This window comes from Lethenteron reissneri, chromosome 7, assembly GCF_015708825.2.
Source record: "Lethenteron reissneri isolate LAM-NWPU_2019-01 chromosome 7, ASM1570882v1, whole genome shotgun sequence".
Taxonomy (NCBI): domain Eukaryota; kingdom Metazoa; phylum Chordata; class Hyperoartia; order Petromyzontiformes; family Petromyzontidae; genus Lethenteron; species Lethenteron reissneri.
The window spans coordinates 8,466,776-8,484,769 of record NC_083785.1 but is presented as its reverse complement, the minus strand read 5'-3'; the positions used below and the strand labels follow the sequence as shown (position 1 = coordinate 8,484,769).

The following is a 17,994-nucleotide window of genomic DNA, read 5'->3' as shown; positions in this document are numbered from 1 at the left end:
CACTAAGTTACGGTGACCTCACCACGGCGCATGTGCCAGGCCAGGTGCACTTTCAAGTATCGAAGGCTCGCCGTCAAAAGGTCACAGGACAGACCCAGGTGCCTCGGGTTGACTGACTTCGAGGACTGGCAGGTGCAGCAGCTGTGCCCTCTACTCTGAGAACTTGCTCCGCTCATTGTTGTGAGCGTCGCTCCTCTTTCCTGCATTGCTGTTGAGAGGGCGACTGCCTCCACTTGATCAGGAGCGTCCTTCACGAGCCTCCTCCATAGATACAGGTTCCATTCACTGATACACTGTGGGGTTTTTGTCCCCACGGTTGGCTGTGGTTATTTTAATTGGTACATTTTCAGGAGCGCCATGGGAGTGTACTCACGTCTGGCTCCGCTGCCAGGCTCAAGTAGGCCGGACCACTCTGGCTTCCGCAGATTTCATTGTTTCAATTATAGATTTGAAGCTTTCGTGACTGCAAGGATTCATATTCTTAGGTTTTTTCGGTAAAGTCACGTAGGTAAAACATTAAAATTAATAAAAGTAAAATAAAAAAAAAAATCACGACGTTTCGGAGGTAACACAAGTTTCCGTCTTCAGGTGGAACCGTCACAGCCACGACAGCTGTATCAAGTAAATGAGTTTATTTTTATTTTTTATTTTTTTATTTTATTTTACTTTTATTAATTTTAATGTTTTACCTACGTGACTTTACCAAAAAACCTAAGAATATGATTCATTGTTTCAAATTAATTTATATTGACAGAAAACTACGGGGGTGCTCTGGTAGTGCACTCACGTCTGGCTCTGCTTAAGTACCATGGGCCACTCTGGCTTCCGCAGATTTTCTTGTTTCAAATTAAGTTGTATCGACAGTTAGAAATCTGCAGAAGTGCCCTGGGAGTACGCTTATGTGTGTCTCCGCTACCAGGCTTAAGTACCCTGGGCCACTCTGGCTAGCGCTGATTTTCTTTGTTCAAATTAAGTTATATCGACAGTTAAAAATCTGAGGGAGTGCCCTGGTTGTAACACTTACATTTCTTGTTTCAAATTAAGTGATATCGACGGTTAGAAATCTGCGGGTGGTGCCCTGGTAGTACACTTACGTCTGGCTCCACTGCCTAGCTTAAGTACCATTGGCCACTCTGGCTTCCGCAGATTTTCTTCTTTTGCAATTAAATTAAATCGACATTTCGAAATCTGCCAGAGTGCCCTGGTAGTACACTCACGTCTGCCTCCTCTTGCAGATTCGAGTACCCTCCCCGGCCACTGCCGTTTCCGCACATTCCCCCCACTGCCACCCCTGTTTCAAATGATGTTATATCGAAACATGATCTCAGTCTCTCTCGAGTCGCACTTGTAACTGCCTGAGAGCCGCACGTGGCTCAGGGTCGGTGATTTGGCCACCCCGTAGCGCCATGCACCGCGTGCATGGTTCGCCGTCGAACACAGACTGGTCACTCGCATCGCGCGCGCTCTCTCGGATGCGCTTCTGCGGCCGTCTGGAACGGTCTCGAACTTGGCAGGACCAATCCTGAAACAAAACACGGAGCTGTTTTGAAGGCTTGGCGGAGGCTTTCATGGGTAAATATATGGCGGCATTATTATTATTATTATGCAAGATGATGATTACCACTTATAGGGCTGCTGCGGCTGCTGCTGCTGCGGCTGTTATTGTTGCTGCTGCTGCTGGCACACAAGACCAGCTGTATTCTCACATGACAGATAAATAACACGGTCGTGCTCACTTAACCAAAAGCAATTTTCTGCAACCCACAGACGACCATGCCAGGGTCGTTCTCAAGACAGAAGGAAACATCTCCGGTTCAGATTATATCAATGCCAGCCCCATTGTGAGTGACTCATTTCTAAACCTATAATCACGTTTTGCTCATAATTGCGCTTAATTTGCACGTGACACTTTGATGTGCGAATTTATGTTTTGTGTGTGTGCGCGTGCGTGCGAGGGGAGCAGTGAGGAGTGGGTAACGCAACGGTTGGCGTGCTGCGCTACGAACCCGGCGACCCGAGTTCGATTCCAGCTAATGGCCAACAACAGTGACGATTTACTGAACCGGCCCTGGGCCTCCCCTAAATCGACTCAAACTAGTACCTGGTGCGATGTGTGAACATCGCCACTGGGGAGACAAAGGCGGTTGGACGTGGTGTTGGTCACCCATCCCTCCTCGTGTGTCGTGTCGGCTTTCATAGGCGCTAAGGCAACACGAAGATCTTTGTGCCTGTGTATTTGGAGTTTGTGTGTCTCTTTCCTCGTGGTTGCGTGAATTTTTCTCCGGGTCCTCCGGGTTTTCCGCTACACGTTTAGAATCAACAGCAACCGTTTAGAGTATTTGGCTGCTATAAATTTCCACGTGATAAGCCGCTTCTTTGGGCTATCACCTGTGGCCGGGTCGCTTCTTGACAAAGATCTATACAGCTCAGTGGCGCCTTTCCTGGTATAAAACTTTCTTTTGTACCGCGCGTGTTTACGTGTTGGCACGGCATCTGCGATATAAATTTTTCACACGACACGATATCAAAATTTCACGACGTGGCGTTGTCGTTGCATTTCGCGTTCTTATTCTCTCGTTGTAGCTCGCCGATAAGTTCACGCCCTATTATTTAAGCGGGACCATCTGTAAACGGCTCTCGTCAAGAGTGGGAATTTTTTTTCAGCCCAGGCCAGCGTTGAGTCGGCGGCGCACACCGACTTCTTTTTACCCGCCCTGAATCGGTGGTCTAAATTCCACATTCCTATGACGGGGTTGGAGGCCGCTCCCCCACCCCACCCCCAAGTCGACCACCACCTCCCGCCCCCCGTCCCCAAACCAGTAGTTGAACTTGCAACAACTTCGCGCTTGCGAGCCCCCCCGCTCTACGGCCGATCCGCCTTGTCAAGAAGCGCTGCAAATGGGTAAGCCCCTTTTTATACAAGCGAAGTTACTGAATGTACGTATGCAATTTTTCCTTCTTCTCTCAAACAATTCCGACAGATGGACCACGATCCTCGCAACCCGGCATACATCGCCGCGCAGAGCCCCCTGGCCGAGACCGTCGCGGACTTTTGGCAGGTTCGTCGCTGACCCTGGCGTCGTCGCTCCGTGCGGACCGCTTCCTGGGGAGGGGGCATCACGGCGTCGTTGTTCGGCGTGTAACGTCACCGGCGTAACGGGACATGCCGGTCATTTTGTCGAGTTGCGAGGTTTTGCAGCGACATCGCGAAACAAAAAGGTTGCGTGTGGTCTCGGCGGCCTCGTGCCTGGTTATAAGTAAAAGGTTGATGTTATCAGCAATACAAATGTGTGATAATTATGCTAATGATAGTAGCCCTAACGCACTACGATGGACGCATAACGTGCTGCAATGCGTTACGCAGTCTGCTGCTGTACGCACGTACGTACGTCGAACTCCTTTCGCACCGTACGTAGCCAACCGTGCTTATCGGAGGTGCGGGATTGAGAGTGCGAGTGGAGTTAAACTTGGCTGTGTCTCGCGTGGTGGAGTCGATGGTCTTCGGCCCGGTCTATTATTTGTTCGGCACTTTAAATTCGGCCGAGTTCCAGCGCTTGAGGATTTAAAACTTGGGTTGGACAGACACCTGGGGGCTCACCCGAAGCCCTCTTGCCTTGGGCCAGCTTAGACCTCGACATTGGCATCGAGCTTCTGAACAACATTGCTGCTTCTTTTTTTCTACCCACGTGACTTTACCGAAAGAACCAAAGAGTATGGATTCCTGCAGTCACCAAAGCTTCAAATCAACATTGCTGCTTCTTTTTTTCTACCCTACGTGACTTTACCGAAAGAACCAAAGAGTATGGATTCCTGCAGTCACGAAAGCTTCTGCTGCCATAGGACAGAATCTGGTTTGCTCTAGGTGTCCAGGGTTGCGAGATGTTAACGACCTCGCCCGGTATACAGGAGGTTGTGGGTTGGATCCCAACCCTGACGCCTGCTGTATATTTAGAGTTTGCGTGTCTCTATCTCCCCGTGGTCGCATTGGATTTTTTTTCTCCGGGTCCTCTGGTTTTTCCCTCCACATTTGTAATCAATGTGCGTTTAGAGTATTTTGCTGCTGTACATTTCCACGTGATAAGCCACTTCGTTGAGCTATCATTTGTGATAGCCAGGGGTCGCTTCTGAAAATAAAGCTACATAGCTCGGTGGTGCCTTAACTGGTAAAAAAAAATTGTTTAGTTTGAGTTGAGCTTATTGTTCCTATGGTACGATTTCCATCAACTTGTGGTGAGAGATTGTTCTGTGTTCGTTTGTAAAATCGGAATAAGCGTTTGAGCGCACCGACGATGTTGTGGCTGGTCTGCGCTGACTTCCAGTAAGCTTTCGCATCCAGTATAAGTTATCCACTCTGGTCTATAGAACTCTGCATGGTCTTGGACCAATGTACGTGCGGGCCCGACTGATCTGTCACACGCCTGGGGTTGAAACCCAACAACGACTCTCCCAGCCTCGGCTCTTGCGCTCGACGCTGGGTAAGGGGTCGGGGCCTTCCCAAGCGTTACTTTTATAAAAAAAAAAAATTTACCTACGTGACTTTACCGGAAAAAACCTAAGAATATGTTGCCCCAAGGATCCGGGAACGCCTTTCCGGCGGTGGCCCGGCACGCTCCGAGCCTCCGTGTGTTTTAGGATGGGAGTGCAAGACTATTTTCTCGTGGCTTTCACTTCAACATCACTGCATTGTCTTTGAATTTTATTTTAGGGTGCAATGTCTTGATAGCCCCCTTGTTGAGTGGAGGCGATTTCACATTGAAACTAAATACGATTTACGGTTTATGGTGCTAGATTTGAAGCTTTCGTGACTGCAAGGATTCATACTCTTAGTTTTTTCGGTAAAGTCACGTAGGTAAAAAAATGTAATAAAAATTAATAAAAATCACGACGTTTCGGAGGCAACACAAGTCTCCGTCATCAGGTGGGACCGTCACAGCCAGATTTGCTGTATCAAGTGATTTGCTGTATCAAGTGATACAGCAAATCTGGCAAAAATCTGGCTGTGACGGTCCCACCTGATGACGGAGACTTTTGTTGCCTCTGAAACGTCGTAATTTTTATTATTTATTTTTTTATTACCGAAAAAAACTAAGAGTACGGTTTATGTTGCGGCAGATGGTGTGGGAGAGCAGCTGTGTGGTGATCGTGATGCTCTCTCCGCTGGAGGAGCAAGGGACGGAGCAGTGCTTCCGCTACTGGCCCGAGGATGGCTCCCGCCTCTACCACATCTACGAGGTGAGCCGGCCGCCACAGCCGCGGTGGTGGTGGTGGTGAACAATGTTGGTGGTGAGCGGTGGTGACGACGATTGACAGCGACGGTGGTGGTGAATGCTATCGGACAACTATCCTTACCCCCTCTTCCCTCCCCTCTTCCCTCCCCCCTTCACCCCCCCTCTCCCCTCCCCCCATCTCCTCCCCCCACCCCCTCCCTCCGTCTCCCCCCCCACCCGCCGCCACCTCTTCCCGCAGGTGAACCTCGTTTCGGAGCACGTGTGGTGTGACGATTTCCTGGTGCGCAGCCTCTACCTGAAGAACACCCAGACGGGCGAAACCCGCACGCTCACGCAGTTCCACTTCCTCACCTGGCCCGAGCACGGAGTGCCGCCCTCCGCCCGCTCGCTCCTCGACCTCCGAAGGTCCCCCCTTGCACCCCCCCCCATGCCCCCAAAGCACCAGAATCGTGATTGTGTGGGGAAGGCGGTTGACCATACTTCACCGCGGTGTGATCAGTGTCGTGTGTGCTACACGGGAACCCCCTGTCCAGGACAGGATGGCTCCTCGGGCCTACGATATTCATGGTCTTCTTTGATGGCGAGGAAGCGCCCCGTTGAAGAATCAAACCGAAATCCGTAGACTCGCGTAGAGACCCATAGACTCGCCTTGAGATCCACGGACTCGCATAGAGATTAATAGACTCACATAAGGAACTATAGACTTGCACATAGATCCATAGACTCGCACAGAGACCCGTAGACTCGTATAGATTCCCATAGACTCGCACAGAGATCCACGGACTCGAATAGAGATGCATAGACTCGCATAGAGAACTATAGACTCGCACATAGATCCATAGACTCGCACAGAGACCCGTAGACTCGTATAGATTCCCATAGACTCGCACAGAGATCCACGGACTCGAATAGAGATGCATAGACTCGCATAGAGAACTATAGGCTCGCGCAGAAATCCACGGACTTGCATAGAGATTCATCAACTCGCAACTCCCGAGAGAGAACCCGCTTTACGGACGGTCCGAGGCCTCCCAGGCGCCTCACTTTTACGAAGTCTCCATCGACGACGCGCGACCATGTCACATTCCCTTCCAGCGACTGCGGGGGGGGGGGGGGAGGGGCTGCATCGTCGGCGTCGGCAGCGAGCGACGCCTGCAAACGTGCCGGCGGCTGATGTCATTTTTGTGATTTGCAACTCGTTTTACGTGTGAAGTTGCATAGTCACAAAAGTGATCATCAGAGGCCTTGGGCCCTGCCAGCAAAGTGTCGACTGGCCGATAATTGATGGCCCAAAGGAGGAGGCGCAAGGAAGGAACCCAAGAGGCGACGTCTCCCCTCGCACGCCAAGAGAGCTGGGGGACGGCACGCTTCCGTGGTGCAGTTGCGTTTGCCCTTCACAGCTCAACGGATTTCTCCAGGATAAAAGATTCTGATTCAGAGCTCAATGCAGGGTTTAGTCAGAGTGGTCGAGCGGACCCCCATTGGAGGCACCGGATGCGTACGTTGTGTTTTTGTAGGGGGCGCCTACCCTTGTAGTTTACAACTCGAATATGGGCGACGACGGAGGAGATATGGGGACGGGAGGTTGACTTGTAGGGAAAACTAAAGGTGTAGCGAGATGAGAGATGGCGACGAGATAGGGGCGAGAGAACAATTAAAGAGCAGTTTTTTTTTTTTATCCCACGTCTGCTTTCGTGACCCGATGTTACGATCCTTAATCGATTCTTAGGGGTCAGATCTCCGCTTATGCGAATTGTGTGTGGCGCACCCCCCGCCACCCGACATGGCCAATTAATTAAGTTGTCGTGTGATGAACAAACACGGCCAAGTTATGACTCCGAGGAGATGACACTTAAGCGGTCCGCACAGACAGGGTTTACAAACCTGAATTTCGATTTAAAGCTTTCGTGACTGCAGGGATTCATCTTCTTGGTTCTTTCGGTAAAGTCACGTAGAAGGGAAGTAATAAAATAATAAAAATAAAAATAATACAATAATTCTCACGACGTTTCGGCCACAACGCAAGCAGCCGTCCTCAGGTGAAGAAACAGGTCTGTCGAGAAGACAGCGTCTGAATGACACGCCCTAGGCTTGAAGCGGCTGCTTGCGTTGTGGCCGAAACGTCGTGAGAATTATTTTATTATGTTTTATTTTTATTATTTTATTACTTCCCTTCTACGTGACTTGACAAACCTGCTTCCTGTACTGCGAGCTCACAGCCCAAGCGGTGTTTTGCGAGTTTAAAAAAACCATCCGCCAACAATTCACCTCTGCACCGCTCCATCGTCACCAACGTGCAGCAGCACGACGCGCCAACAGAAGAACTCATTACCCACATCGATTCTTTGCCCATCAACGCCTGTCAGTTCACAAGCATTGGGTCAAGCAAATCTGACAGGGGGCGCCGCGGTGGCTAGGAGATGTTATCTCCCTCGCCTGGTACGCAGAAGGTCGTGGGTTGGATCCCAAACGTGACGCCCGCTGCTGTGTATTTGGAGTCTGCGTATTCTCCCCCGTGGTCGCGTGGATTTTTTTTCCTCCGGTGGGTCCTCCGGGTTTTCCCTCCACGTTTAGAAACGTGCGTTGAGAATATGTGGCTGCTATAAATTTCGACATGAACAAACGTGACCAATTTAAATGTGTGGTGAGGTTGCTTCTGAAAAAGAGCTATAGTAGAGCTGAGTGGGCCTTACCTGGTAAAATAAAAATGTGTTTGGTTTAGTTTAGACTCTGCTGATGAGACATCGAATGCCGAAACCAGTCCTCGCCTTTAAACATCTGGCAGTTCACCGGCAATGGTTCAAGCAAGCTTGACCGGTGACACATTTTTTTTGCTTTCGATGAACCCAACGCTGCTGAAACGATGCATTCCCCGAAGGCCACGAGGCCGATTGGATTTGTAAAAATAAAAAGAGACCTGTTATAAATATACATCTATATATATATTTTTTAAATGTACGCGGCGGGACCAGACGCGGGAAGGAGGCGTCATTTTGCCCGCTTGTGATGTGGCACCGTGCTTCGCTGAGCGTCTCTTTCTGTCCGTCTTGTCTTTTGAAGGAAAGTCAACAAGTGCTATCGGGGCCGATCCTGTCCCGTCGTCATGCACTGCAGGTACTGCCCCACGAGCAGCACCACGCCATTCAACACGGAGGACTGGCGCCGGACGATCGAAGGCGAAAACTAAAATAAATACGTGCAACTGCCTGGTTTAACACACGTCGGCTTTCGCGACCATCATGCAATGCGGCGGGGCAACAGACAGCGGCCGCTGCGCTGCGCGGCGAGACTTCGGTGCGAGCAGTTGTCCAGCCAACGTCCCTCCCCCCCACCCCCCTCTTTCTCCACACACCCAGCCGGTGTGCAGAACTAGTAACGCGTTGGCACGTTCTGTTTACCTGACAAACCTTACCGATTGGCTGTGTCGGGTGGTGGCGGGTTTAATGACACATTCTTTTGACCCCAAACAAACGTCGTTTATGGATACAATTAGGTATTGCCCCGCCCCTACCCTACAATCCCTACTCGGTAGACTGCAGGGGGAAAAAGTAGACCGATAAGCGTTTCAGCAAAATCTAGATTGGAAGCTTTCGTGACTGCAGGAATCCATACTCTTTGGTTCTTTCGGTAAAGTCATGTAGGTATTAAATGATATAAAAATAAATCACGACGTTTCGGGCGCAACACAAGCGTCCATCATCAGGGTTTCCCACCTGATGACAGATGCTTGTGCTGCGCCCGAAACGTCGTGATTTATTTTATTTTCTACCTACGTGACTTTACCTAAAGAACCGAAAGAGTACGTCTCAGTGAACATCGACAAAACCCTTGCGGCACGGGGCTGGTCGCACATCAGGGAAAGAGCTTCTGAGCTCCGATGGGCTATACTCGGGAAGTAAACGTCCGAGAGACGTTTGACGAGCAACCGACTTAATTATTTTTCATCGCAAAAGGTAAAAGCTGCGTTTCGTTTAAAGCGTTCACTGATTCAGTTCTGCGAAGGCAAGATCTGAATTTAAAAAGGAAAAAAAAACCCGCTATTTTTCTGCCACACGAATTCTCAGATTCAAAGCTGCGTCGTTCTCAGTAGCAAGGGGGAGGAGGGGGGATGATGTATAAACAAAAACGACAATTAAAAATCGTCGTGACACGAAGCAGGGCTTCAAAACGCACGTGCCCCCCCCCCCCCCCCCACTTCAAGCCGAGAGCGGCGCGTTCTTTACCGTGCGCGTTTGGACGAGGAGGAGGGAGGGAGGAGAGATGGTTGGGGGTTGCCGGCCATTTGGTCGTTCAGTGCGGCGACGAGAGCCGGGCGACGGCCGCGGGGGGCACGGCGAGAGAGACTGTGCTGCAACCCGTCGTCACCATCTTCTTCCTCTCTCCCCTCTCCCTCTCGCTCTGTCTGTTTTTTGCCGCAGCAACGGTTCTGGCCGGACTGGAACGTACATCCTGATCGACATGGTGTTGAACCGCATGACTAAAGGTGAGGAGGGAGGGAGGGCAGGATGCCCACGGCACCTTGGCAACACGTGAGTGGTGGTGGTGGTGGTGGTGCTGCTCAGGAGCGGCCAGTTCAGCATCACGCAATCGCTCGCATGCAGACGTCTCTTGCAATCGGTTGCGAGCAGCTGCGCAACCGGCTGCTCCCGGTCGAAGCACAAGGCCAAAGATGCCCCCCCCGTGTAGCCTTGACAGACCGTTGGGGCAAGCGCCGTTCGCGAGCACCTGCGAAGGCCCGAACGGCACGCGAATGGTTGGTTGGACAGCACCACGCTCGGCCGCCTTTGTCTCCCTAGTGCCGATTTTTAGACGCCACACCAGGTACTCATTTGAGGCCGAGTCGACCTAGGGGAGGTCCAGGACCAGTTCAGCCAATCGTCACTTGGTGTTGGCCATGAGCGGGAATCGAACTCGGGTCGCCGAGTTCGTAGCGCAGCGCTAACCGCTGCGTCACCGCTCGCCCCCAGCGGAGACACGGACTCCCACCGTCAAACGTCGATCTGCTCGGCGACGTGTAGCGACACGCGTCGTTCATCACGTGCCGCAGATTTGCGAACTGCGATTGGTCGATAACGATCCTGGCAACAATGCTGGAAGGGCCGTGGCCGAAGCCACGTCCTCGTTGCGCAACTGCTCGTTCAGACGTGGACAAAGCAGTCGCAGGTGGCGATGTTTGTGAGATTGTCTGGACCTGGGGCTTTTCCTTTGCGTTCAAAGTGAGCCATGGACGTTCATCTCCTGTTTGAAGCCCTCAACCAGGTGGTGGAAATTCCCCATTTCTACGGCAAGGGGGTCCGAGTCCATCTATACGACTTCCCTCACAAAGTGGTACAGTAAAACGTTGGATTGCGGATATCTTGGTCTGCGAGTGTTTTGCAAGACGAGCAATTTTTTTAAATAAATAATAATTTGATAAACGAGCGAGGTCTTGCAATACGAGTAGTACGTGTATACGCTTTGTCTGTGGAGCGTCACGTGATCACAACTGATATACGAGTGCTTTGGATTACAAACATGTTTCCGGAATGAATTATGCTCGCAATCCAAGGTTTTACTGTACTTGCTTTTTTTTTAATCGACCACGCCCGTCATAAAAATTATCATTGTTGTGGTCACTGAGAGTGAAATGCTCCCCACGTCCTTCTCACCGCCCACCGGATCTGTCCAATCTCAAGAGTCGGGGCTTCGTTATTGCAGCTCGTGAGACCCCACGCCGAGCTCAAGCAGCAGTTACACAGAGTTACACAGAGAGCCATAGAGTTACACAGAGAGCCATAGAGTTACACAGAGATCCATAGAGTTCCACAGAGATCCATAGAGATACACAGAGAGCCATAGAGTTACACAGAGAGCCATAGAGTTACACAGAGAGCCATAGAGTTACGCAGAGAGCCATAGAGTTACTCAGAGAGCCGTAGAGTTACACAGAGAGCCATAGAGTTACACAGAGAGCCATAGAGTTACGCAGAGAGCCATAGAGTTACTCAGAGAGCCGTAGAGTTACACAGAAAGCCATAGAGTTACACAGAGAGCCATAGAGTTGTGTAGAGAGCCATAGATTCGAAGACTAACTTTTCTAAATGAGTACATTGACGCGTAATATATGTTTTTAATTTATGTTGCCCGATTGTAAGATGGAGTGTGCGGGGTTATTTTCTCTCCAATTTATAATAAATATATATCGACTCGAAACATGGTTGAGACATCTCCACGCAATCCATAGCAATACGCAGGAGTTCAGGAGTTGCTGGGGGGGAGAAGAGAGGGGGGGCAGGGCAGGAGTGGGGACTAAAAATCGAAACCAGCAAACAGCAGGAGAACACACACCCTCGATTATCTTCCAAACCACTGCGGCGCTGCGTTACGCGAGGCTTAAATCGTGGATTTGGACAGACGGTGGAAAAAACGAGGCGTTTGAACCACGTCCCAAAAGTTATGGCGGCTGCCCCCCATGCGACGAACGGACGATCCGGCTTAATGATGGGCGTTCAGGACGGCAGAGTCATCAATAACAAGAGCTCAATAACAAGAGCAACACACACACACGGCAGAGTCATCCATAACGAGATCTACACACACACGGCAGAGTCATCCATAACGAGATCTACACACACACACGGCAGAGTCATCCATAACGAGATCTACACACACACGGCAGAGTCATCCATAACGAGATCTACACACACACACGGCAGAGTCATCCATAACGAGATCTACACACACACACGGCAGAGTCATCCATAACGAGATCTACACACACACGGCAGAGTCATCCATAACGAGATCTACACACACACGGCAGAGTCATCCATAACGAGATCTACACACACACATGGCAGAGTCATCCATAACGAGATCTACACACACACATGGCAGAGTCATCCATAACGAGATCGACACACACACGGCAGAGTCATCCATAACGAGAGCTACACACACACACGGCAGCGTCATCCATAACGAGAGCTACACACACACACACACACGGCAGAGTCATCCATAACGAGAACTACACACACACACACGGCAGCGTCATCCATAACGAGAACTACACACACACACACACACGGCAGAGTCATCCATAACGAGAACTACACACACACACACACACGGCAGAGTCATCCATAACGAGAACTACACACACACACACACACGGCAGAGTCATCCATAACGAGAACTACACACACACACACACACGGCAGCGTCATCCATAACGAGATCTACACACACACACGGCAGCGTCATCCATAACGAGATCTACACACACACACGGCAGAGTCATCCATAACGAGATCTACACACACACACGGCAGAGTCATCCATAACGAGATCTACACACACACACGGCAGCGTCATCCATAACGAGATCTACCCACACACACACGGCAGAGTCATCCTTAACGAGAGCGACACACACACACGGCAGCGTCATCCATAACGAGAACTACACACACACACGGCAGAGTCATCCATAACGAGATCTACACACACACGGCAGAGTCATCCATAACGAGATCTACCCACACACACACGGCAGCGTCATCCACAACGAGATCTACACACACACACGGCAGAGTCATCCTTAACGAGATCTACACACACACACGGCAGCGTCATCCACAACGAGGTCTACACACACACACGGCAGAGTCATCTATAACGAGATCTACACACACACACGGCAGCGTCATCCAAAACGAGATCTACACACACACACGGCAGCGTCATCCACAACGAGGTCTACACACACACACGGCAGAGTCATCTATAACGAGATCTACACACACACACGGCAGCGTCATCCATAACGAGGTCTACACACACACACGGCAGCGTCATCCATAACGAGATCTACACACACACACGGCAGCGTCATCCATAACGAGATCTACACACACACACACGGCAGCGTCATCCATAACGAGATCTACACACACACACGGCAGCGTCATCCATAACGAGAGCGACACACACACGGCAGAGTCATCCATAACGCGATCTACACACACACACGGCAGAGTCATCCATAACGAGATCTACACACACACACGGCAGAGTCATCCATAACGAGAACTACACACACACACGGCAGAGTCATCCATAACGAGATCTACACACACACACGGCAGAGTCATCCATAACGAGATCTACACACACACACGGCAGAGTCATCCATAACGAGGTCTACACACACACACGGCAGAGTCATCCATAACGAGGTCTACACACACACACGGCAGTGTCATCCATAACGAGATCTACACACACACACGGCAGAGTCATCCATAACGAGGTCTACACACACACACGGCAGCGTCATCCATAACGAGAGCGACACACACACACGGCAGTGTCATCCATAACGAGATCTACACACACACACGGCAGAGTCATCCATAACGAGGTCTACACACACACACGGCAGTGTCATCCATAACGAGATCTACACACACACACGGCAGAGTCATCCATAACGAGGTCTACACACACACACGGCAGCGTCATCCATAACGAGAGCGACACACACACACGGCAGGGTCATCCATAACGAGAGCGACACACACACACGGCAGAGTCATCCATAACGAGGTCTACACACACACACGGCAGCGTCATCCATAACGAGAGCGACACACACACACGGCAGGGTCATCCATAACGAGATCTACACACACACACGGCAGCGTCATCCATAACGAGATCTACACACACACACGGCAGCGTCATCCATAACGAGATCTACACACACACACGGCAGCGTCATCCATAACGAGATCTACACACACACACGGCAGAGTCATCCATAACGAGATCTACACATACACACGGCGGGGTCATCCATAACGAGATCTACACACACACGGCAGAGTCATCCATAACGAGAGCTACACACACACGGCAGAGTCATCCATAACGAGATCTACACACACACATGGCAGAGTCATCCATAACGAGATCTACACACACACACGGCAGGGTCATCCATAACGAGATCTACACACACACGGCAGAGTCATCCATAACGAGAGCTACACACACACGGCAGAGTCATCCATAACGAGATCTACACACACACGGCAGAGTCATCCATAACGAGATCGACACACACACACGGCGGGGTCATCCATAACGAGATCTACACACACACACGGCAGGGTCATCCATAACGAGATCTACACACACACACGGCAGCGTCATCCATAACGAGATCTACACACACACACGGCAGAGTCATCCATAACGAGATCTACACACACACGGCAGAGTCATCCATAACGAGATCTACACACACACGGCAGCGTCATCCATAACGAGATCTACACACACACACGGCAGCGTCATCCATAACGAGATCTACACACACACACGGCAGCGTCATCCATAACGAGATCTACACACACACACGGCAGCGTCATCCATAACGAGAGCGACACACACACGGCAGAGTCATCCATAACGAGATCTACACACATACACGGCAGAGTCATCCATAACGAGAGTGACACACACACGGCAGCGTCATCCATAACGAGATCTACACACACACACGGCAGCGTCATCCATAACGAGAGCGACACACACACGGCAGCGTCATCCATAACGAGATCTACACACACACACGGCAGAGTCATCCATAACGAGATCTACACACACACACGGCAGCGTCATCCATAACGAGAGCGACACACACACACGGCAGCGTCATCCATAACGAGAGCGACACACACACACGGCAGCGTCATCCATAACGAGATCTACACACACACACGGCAGCGTCATCCATAACGAGAGCGACACACACACACGGCAGCGTCATCCATAACGAGAGCGACACACACACACGGCAGCGTCATCCATAACGAGATCTACACACACACACGGCAGAGTCATCCATAACGAGAGCGACACACACACACGGCAGCGTCATCCATAACGAGAGCGACACACACACACGGCAGGCGAGTGGCGGACCAGGCCCCGGGTGTAGTAATAATGATGCAGGGAGGCCCACACCCCCCCGCCCCCCAGTTTGATTATGACTCCGAGGACGACAAAGCGTTGAACCCTGTAGCTGCTAAACATGAAAGTGAAGTTTGGCTGCCACAAAATGTAAGACAGTTTTGTGTTTGTTTTTGTCTCCAGTCAGTTACCGGGCTGAGACCCCCAACTTCAACTCTTTGAGCTTGAGAGAGCCCCGGTTTCATCGTGGGCGGCTGAAAGCCGAAGTCAAACCCCAGCTTTTTGTCAATGGTGCCGGCTCTAGCGCTTTGAACTCCGAGCCACCGAGCGTTCAATAGACTTTTCACTTTGTACAACAGCAAACTTTGAATATATGTGTGTGTCCGTGTGAAGATGTGTTATAGGGAGTGGTGTAGCGGTTAGCGCGTTGCGCTATGAACATGGCGACCCGAGTTTGATTCCCGCTCATGGCCAACACCAGTGACGATTACCTGAACAGGTCCTGGGCCTCCCCGAGGTCGACTCAGCCTTAAATGAGTACCTGGCGCGATGTGTAAACAAAACCACTAGGGAGACAAAGGCAGCCGGGCGTGGCGTTGGCCACCCACCCCCTAGGTCGACTAGGGGATCTTTGTGTACAAACAAAGACAAATATCCTCCATATAGCCTGTAACAGACTGTAGGGGCAAGTGCTGTTAAGCGAGCACCTATGAAGGCCGGAACGGCACACGAGGAGGTGGGTGGCCAGCACCACGCCCGTGGCAATGTTTTCACACACCAGGTACTCAATTGACGCCGAATCGACCTAGGGGAGGTCCAACTACCGATTCAGATCATCGTCGCCGGTGTTGGCCGTGAGCGGGAAAGGAACTCTGGTCGCCGGGTTCGTAGCGTAGCGCGCTAACCGCACCCCACGCACACATTTATATACGAGCAGAATGTGTTAAAGCAAGCAAATTCCGGGATAGTTTTAACCGTGTTGTTCTCAGCAGCCAGCCTGTTGTCTGGTAGACAAGTAGTAGGCTCAAGGATTGAAACGTTAGTTTCTTCAAGTGGACAAACTTGGGGACTTTTACCTTCTTATTAATGTATTTCTTTAAATGTAAAACACGGATCCGTTGAGTTGAGCACAGCAGTGGCTTATGAACGATATCGGGGGCCGTGTAAGTAAGGCCTAGTAAGTGGGGGAGGGGGTAACAGGTCCCGTTGAAAGTGCTGCCGGACCACCAGACACTATTTATCGCCGCCGGAGAGCGTCCACCACCGCCACCGCCACCGCGATTGACGAACCACGCGTCAGTGCGACCACGCGCGGGCGGGTTAGGGCGTGCGAGTGGGAATCTCCCCGTGTAAGTAAAGTAACAAAAAGTACAAATTTTACATCTTCATTTAAAAACCCGTGTGCGCTACGCCCGCCCCGAGGGCGTTTAAACGACACGGCCCCCGAGATGAAAAAAAGACGCGAGGTGGTGCCGTGGCTCGGGTCGAGCGCTCGGGTCAGCGCAGCAAGCTTCAGCACGCTTCACACGCGCGGCAAGCGGCAAGCAGCGCTTTGTGCTCTCCCTTCAAAGGCGAGGGCGCGCACCTTTCAAATCGCGATTCGATTTTCGATTGGTGGGGGGCGGTCAAAGCGGCGCGCCGCACGTGACCGCCAGAATGAAAGCCTCTTCTCTTGAAACGCGGGGCTTGCCGGCCGAGGGTGGTAAGGGGTGGCTCAGGGGAGAAGCGGAGGAGGGAGCGGGGTGGGTTAGAGGTATCGCAGCCGGTAACCACTGAGATTTCCCTGGCTTCAAAGAAAGTCGGGTTTTAGCCGCCCTCAACTAAAACGGGAGTAGGTTCTTGGTGGACGAGGAACGGTGTCCGATGATTTGGCGCAAATTCTTGCTTCGAAAAAAACAAAAAACATTGTCACCTTTGATCGCCACGTGGTGGGGGCATGGTGCAGCAGGGGCCCTCTCGTGTGGCCTCGGGGTCGCTTGAAGCGGTTGCTCAGAAGTGGTTCGACGACGATACAAAGTCGTCGTTTAGCCGAACGTGCGCCGCTGCACCGTCTAATGCGGAGTAGAGCCGACCCCCCCACACCCCGCCCCGTTGCCAGTGCCGGATTATCCTCGTAGCACAAGTAACTTACATAATGCTACGGGCCCCGCACTTTCAAGGGCCCTGCACTAAATGCGTTCAAGCTATCAATTCCGGTTCAGTTATTCGGCACTTGCTCTATTACTATAGTACATATACCGCCTTCAACTTTTATGAACGACTGTGCGTTTAAGGTTAGCGATTTGTCGTATTATCTGAGCTGTATAGCAAATTAAAATATACAATTACTTTACCATGCAAGTAAAAAATGTCTTTTAATATTTACGTTTTATTTTTTATTAGGCCCCTTTATAACGTATGCTACAGGCCCCGCACTAGCTTAATCCGGCATCGCCCGTCACCCCGCACTACCGAGGCTTTGACCGTCGTGCTCGTTGCACCCATCCTCTCGCCTTCTTTGTCGCTGCAGGAACAAAGGAGATTGACATCGCCGCATCCCTGGAGCACGTCCGAGACCAGCGGCCAAGGATGGTGGAAACCAAGGTACAGCGGTTGCACTCATCGAGCACCGCACACGGTGCGCTTTCGGATGCGCTACCGCGGCCGTCTGGAACGCCCTTCCGATAATTAAGAAGTCGTTTCTTTAGAACTGCTTCCCGCCTTTATAGTTTCTTGTGCTTCCCCCGCACCTCCGATCAGCACGCTTGGCTACGTCCTGTGCGAAAGATGTTCAATGTACTACATACAATGGGACAGGGAGTGAGGA

The 17,994-nt window shown here is 51.2% G+C and overlaps 1 protein-coding gene across 2 annotated transcripts in view; it reads left to right on the top strand.

Annotated features, from left to right (window-relative positions):
* Positions 1-17,994, top strand: part of LOC133357265 (receptor-type tyrosine-protein phosphatase N2-like) — a 206,596-nt gene that overhangs the window by 181,692 nt on the left and 6,910 nt on the right. For both annotated transcript variants that reach the window (XM_061575138.1, XM_061575131.1), the window contains 7 exons: positions 1,768-1,841; positions 2,982-3,059; positions 5,113-5,232; positions 5,467-5,633; positions 8,289-8,342; positions 9,647-9,711; positions 17,698-17,771. In XM_061575138.1, the coding sequence (XP_061431122.1) occupies positions 1,768-1,841; positions 2,982-3,059; positions 5,113-5,232; positions 5,467-5,633; positions 8,289-8,342; positions 9,647-9,711; positions 17,698-17,771 (632 nt within the window). The remainder of the gene's footprint in view (positions 1-1,767; positions 1,842-2,981; positions 3,060-5,112; positions 5,233-5,466; positions 5,634-8,288; positions 8,343-9,646; positions 9,712-17,697; positions 17,772-17,994) is intronic.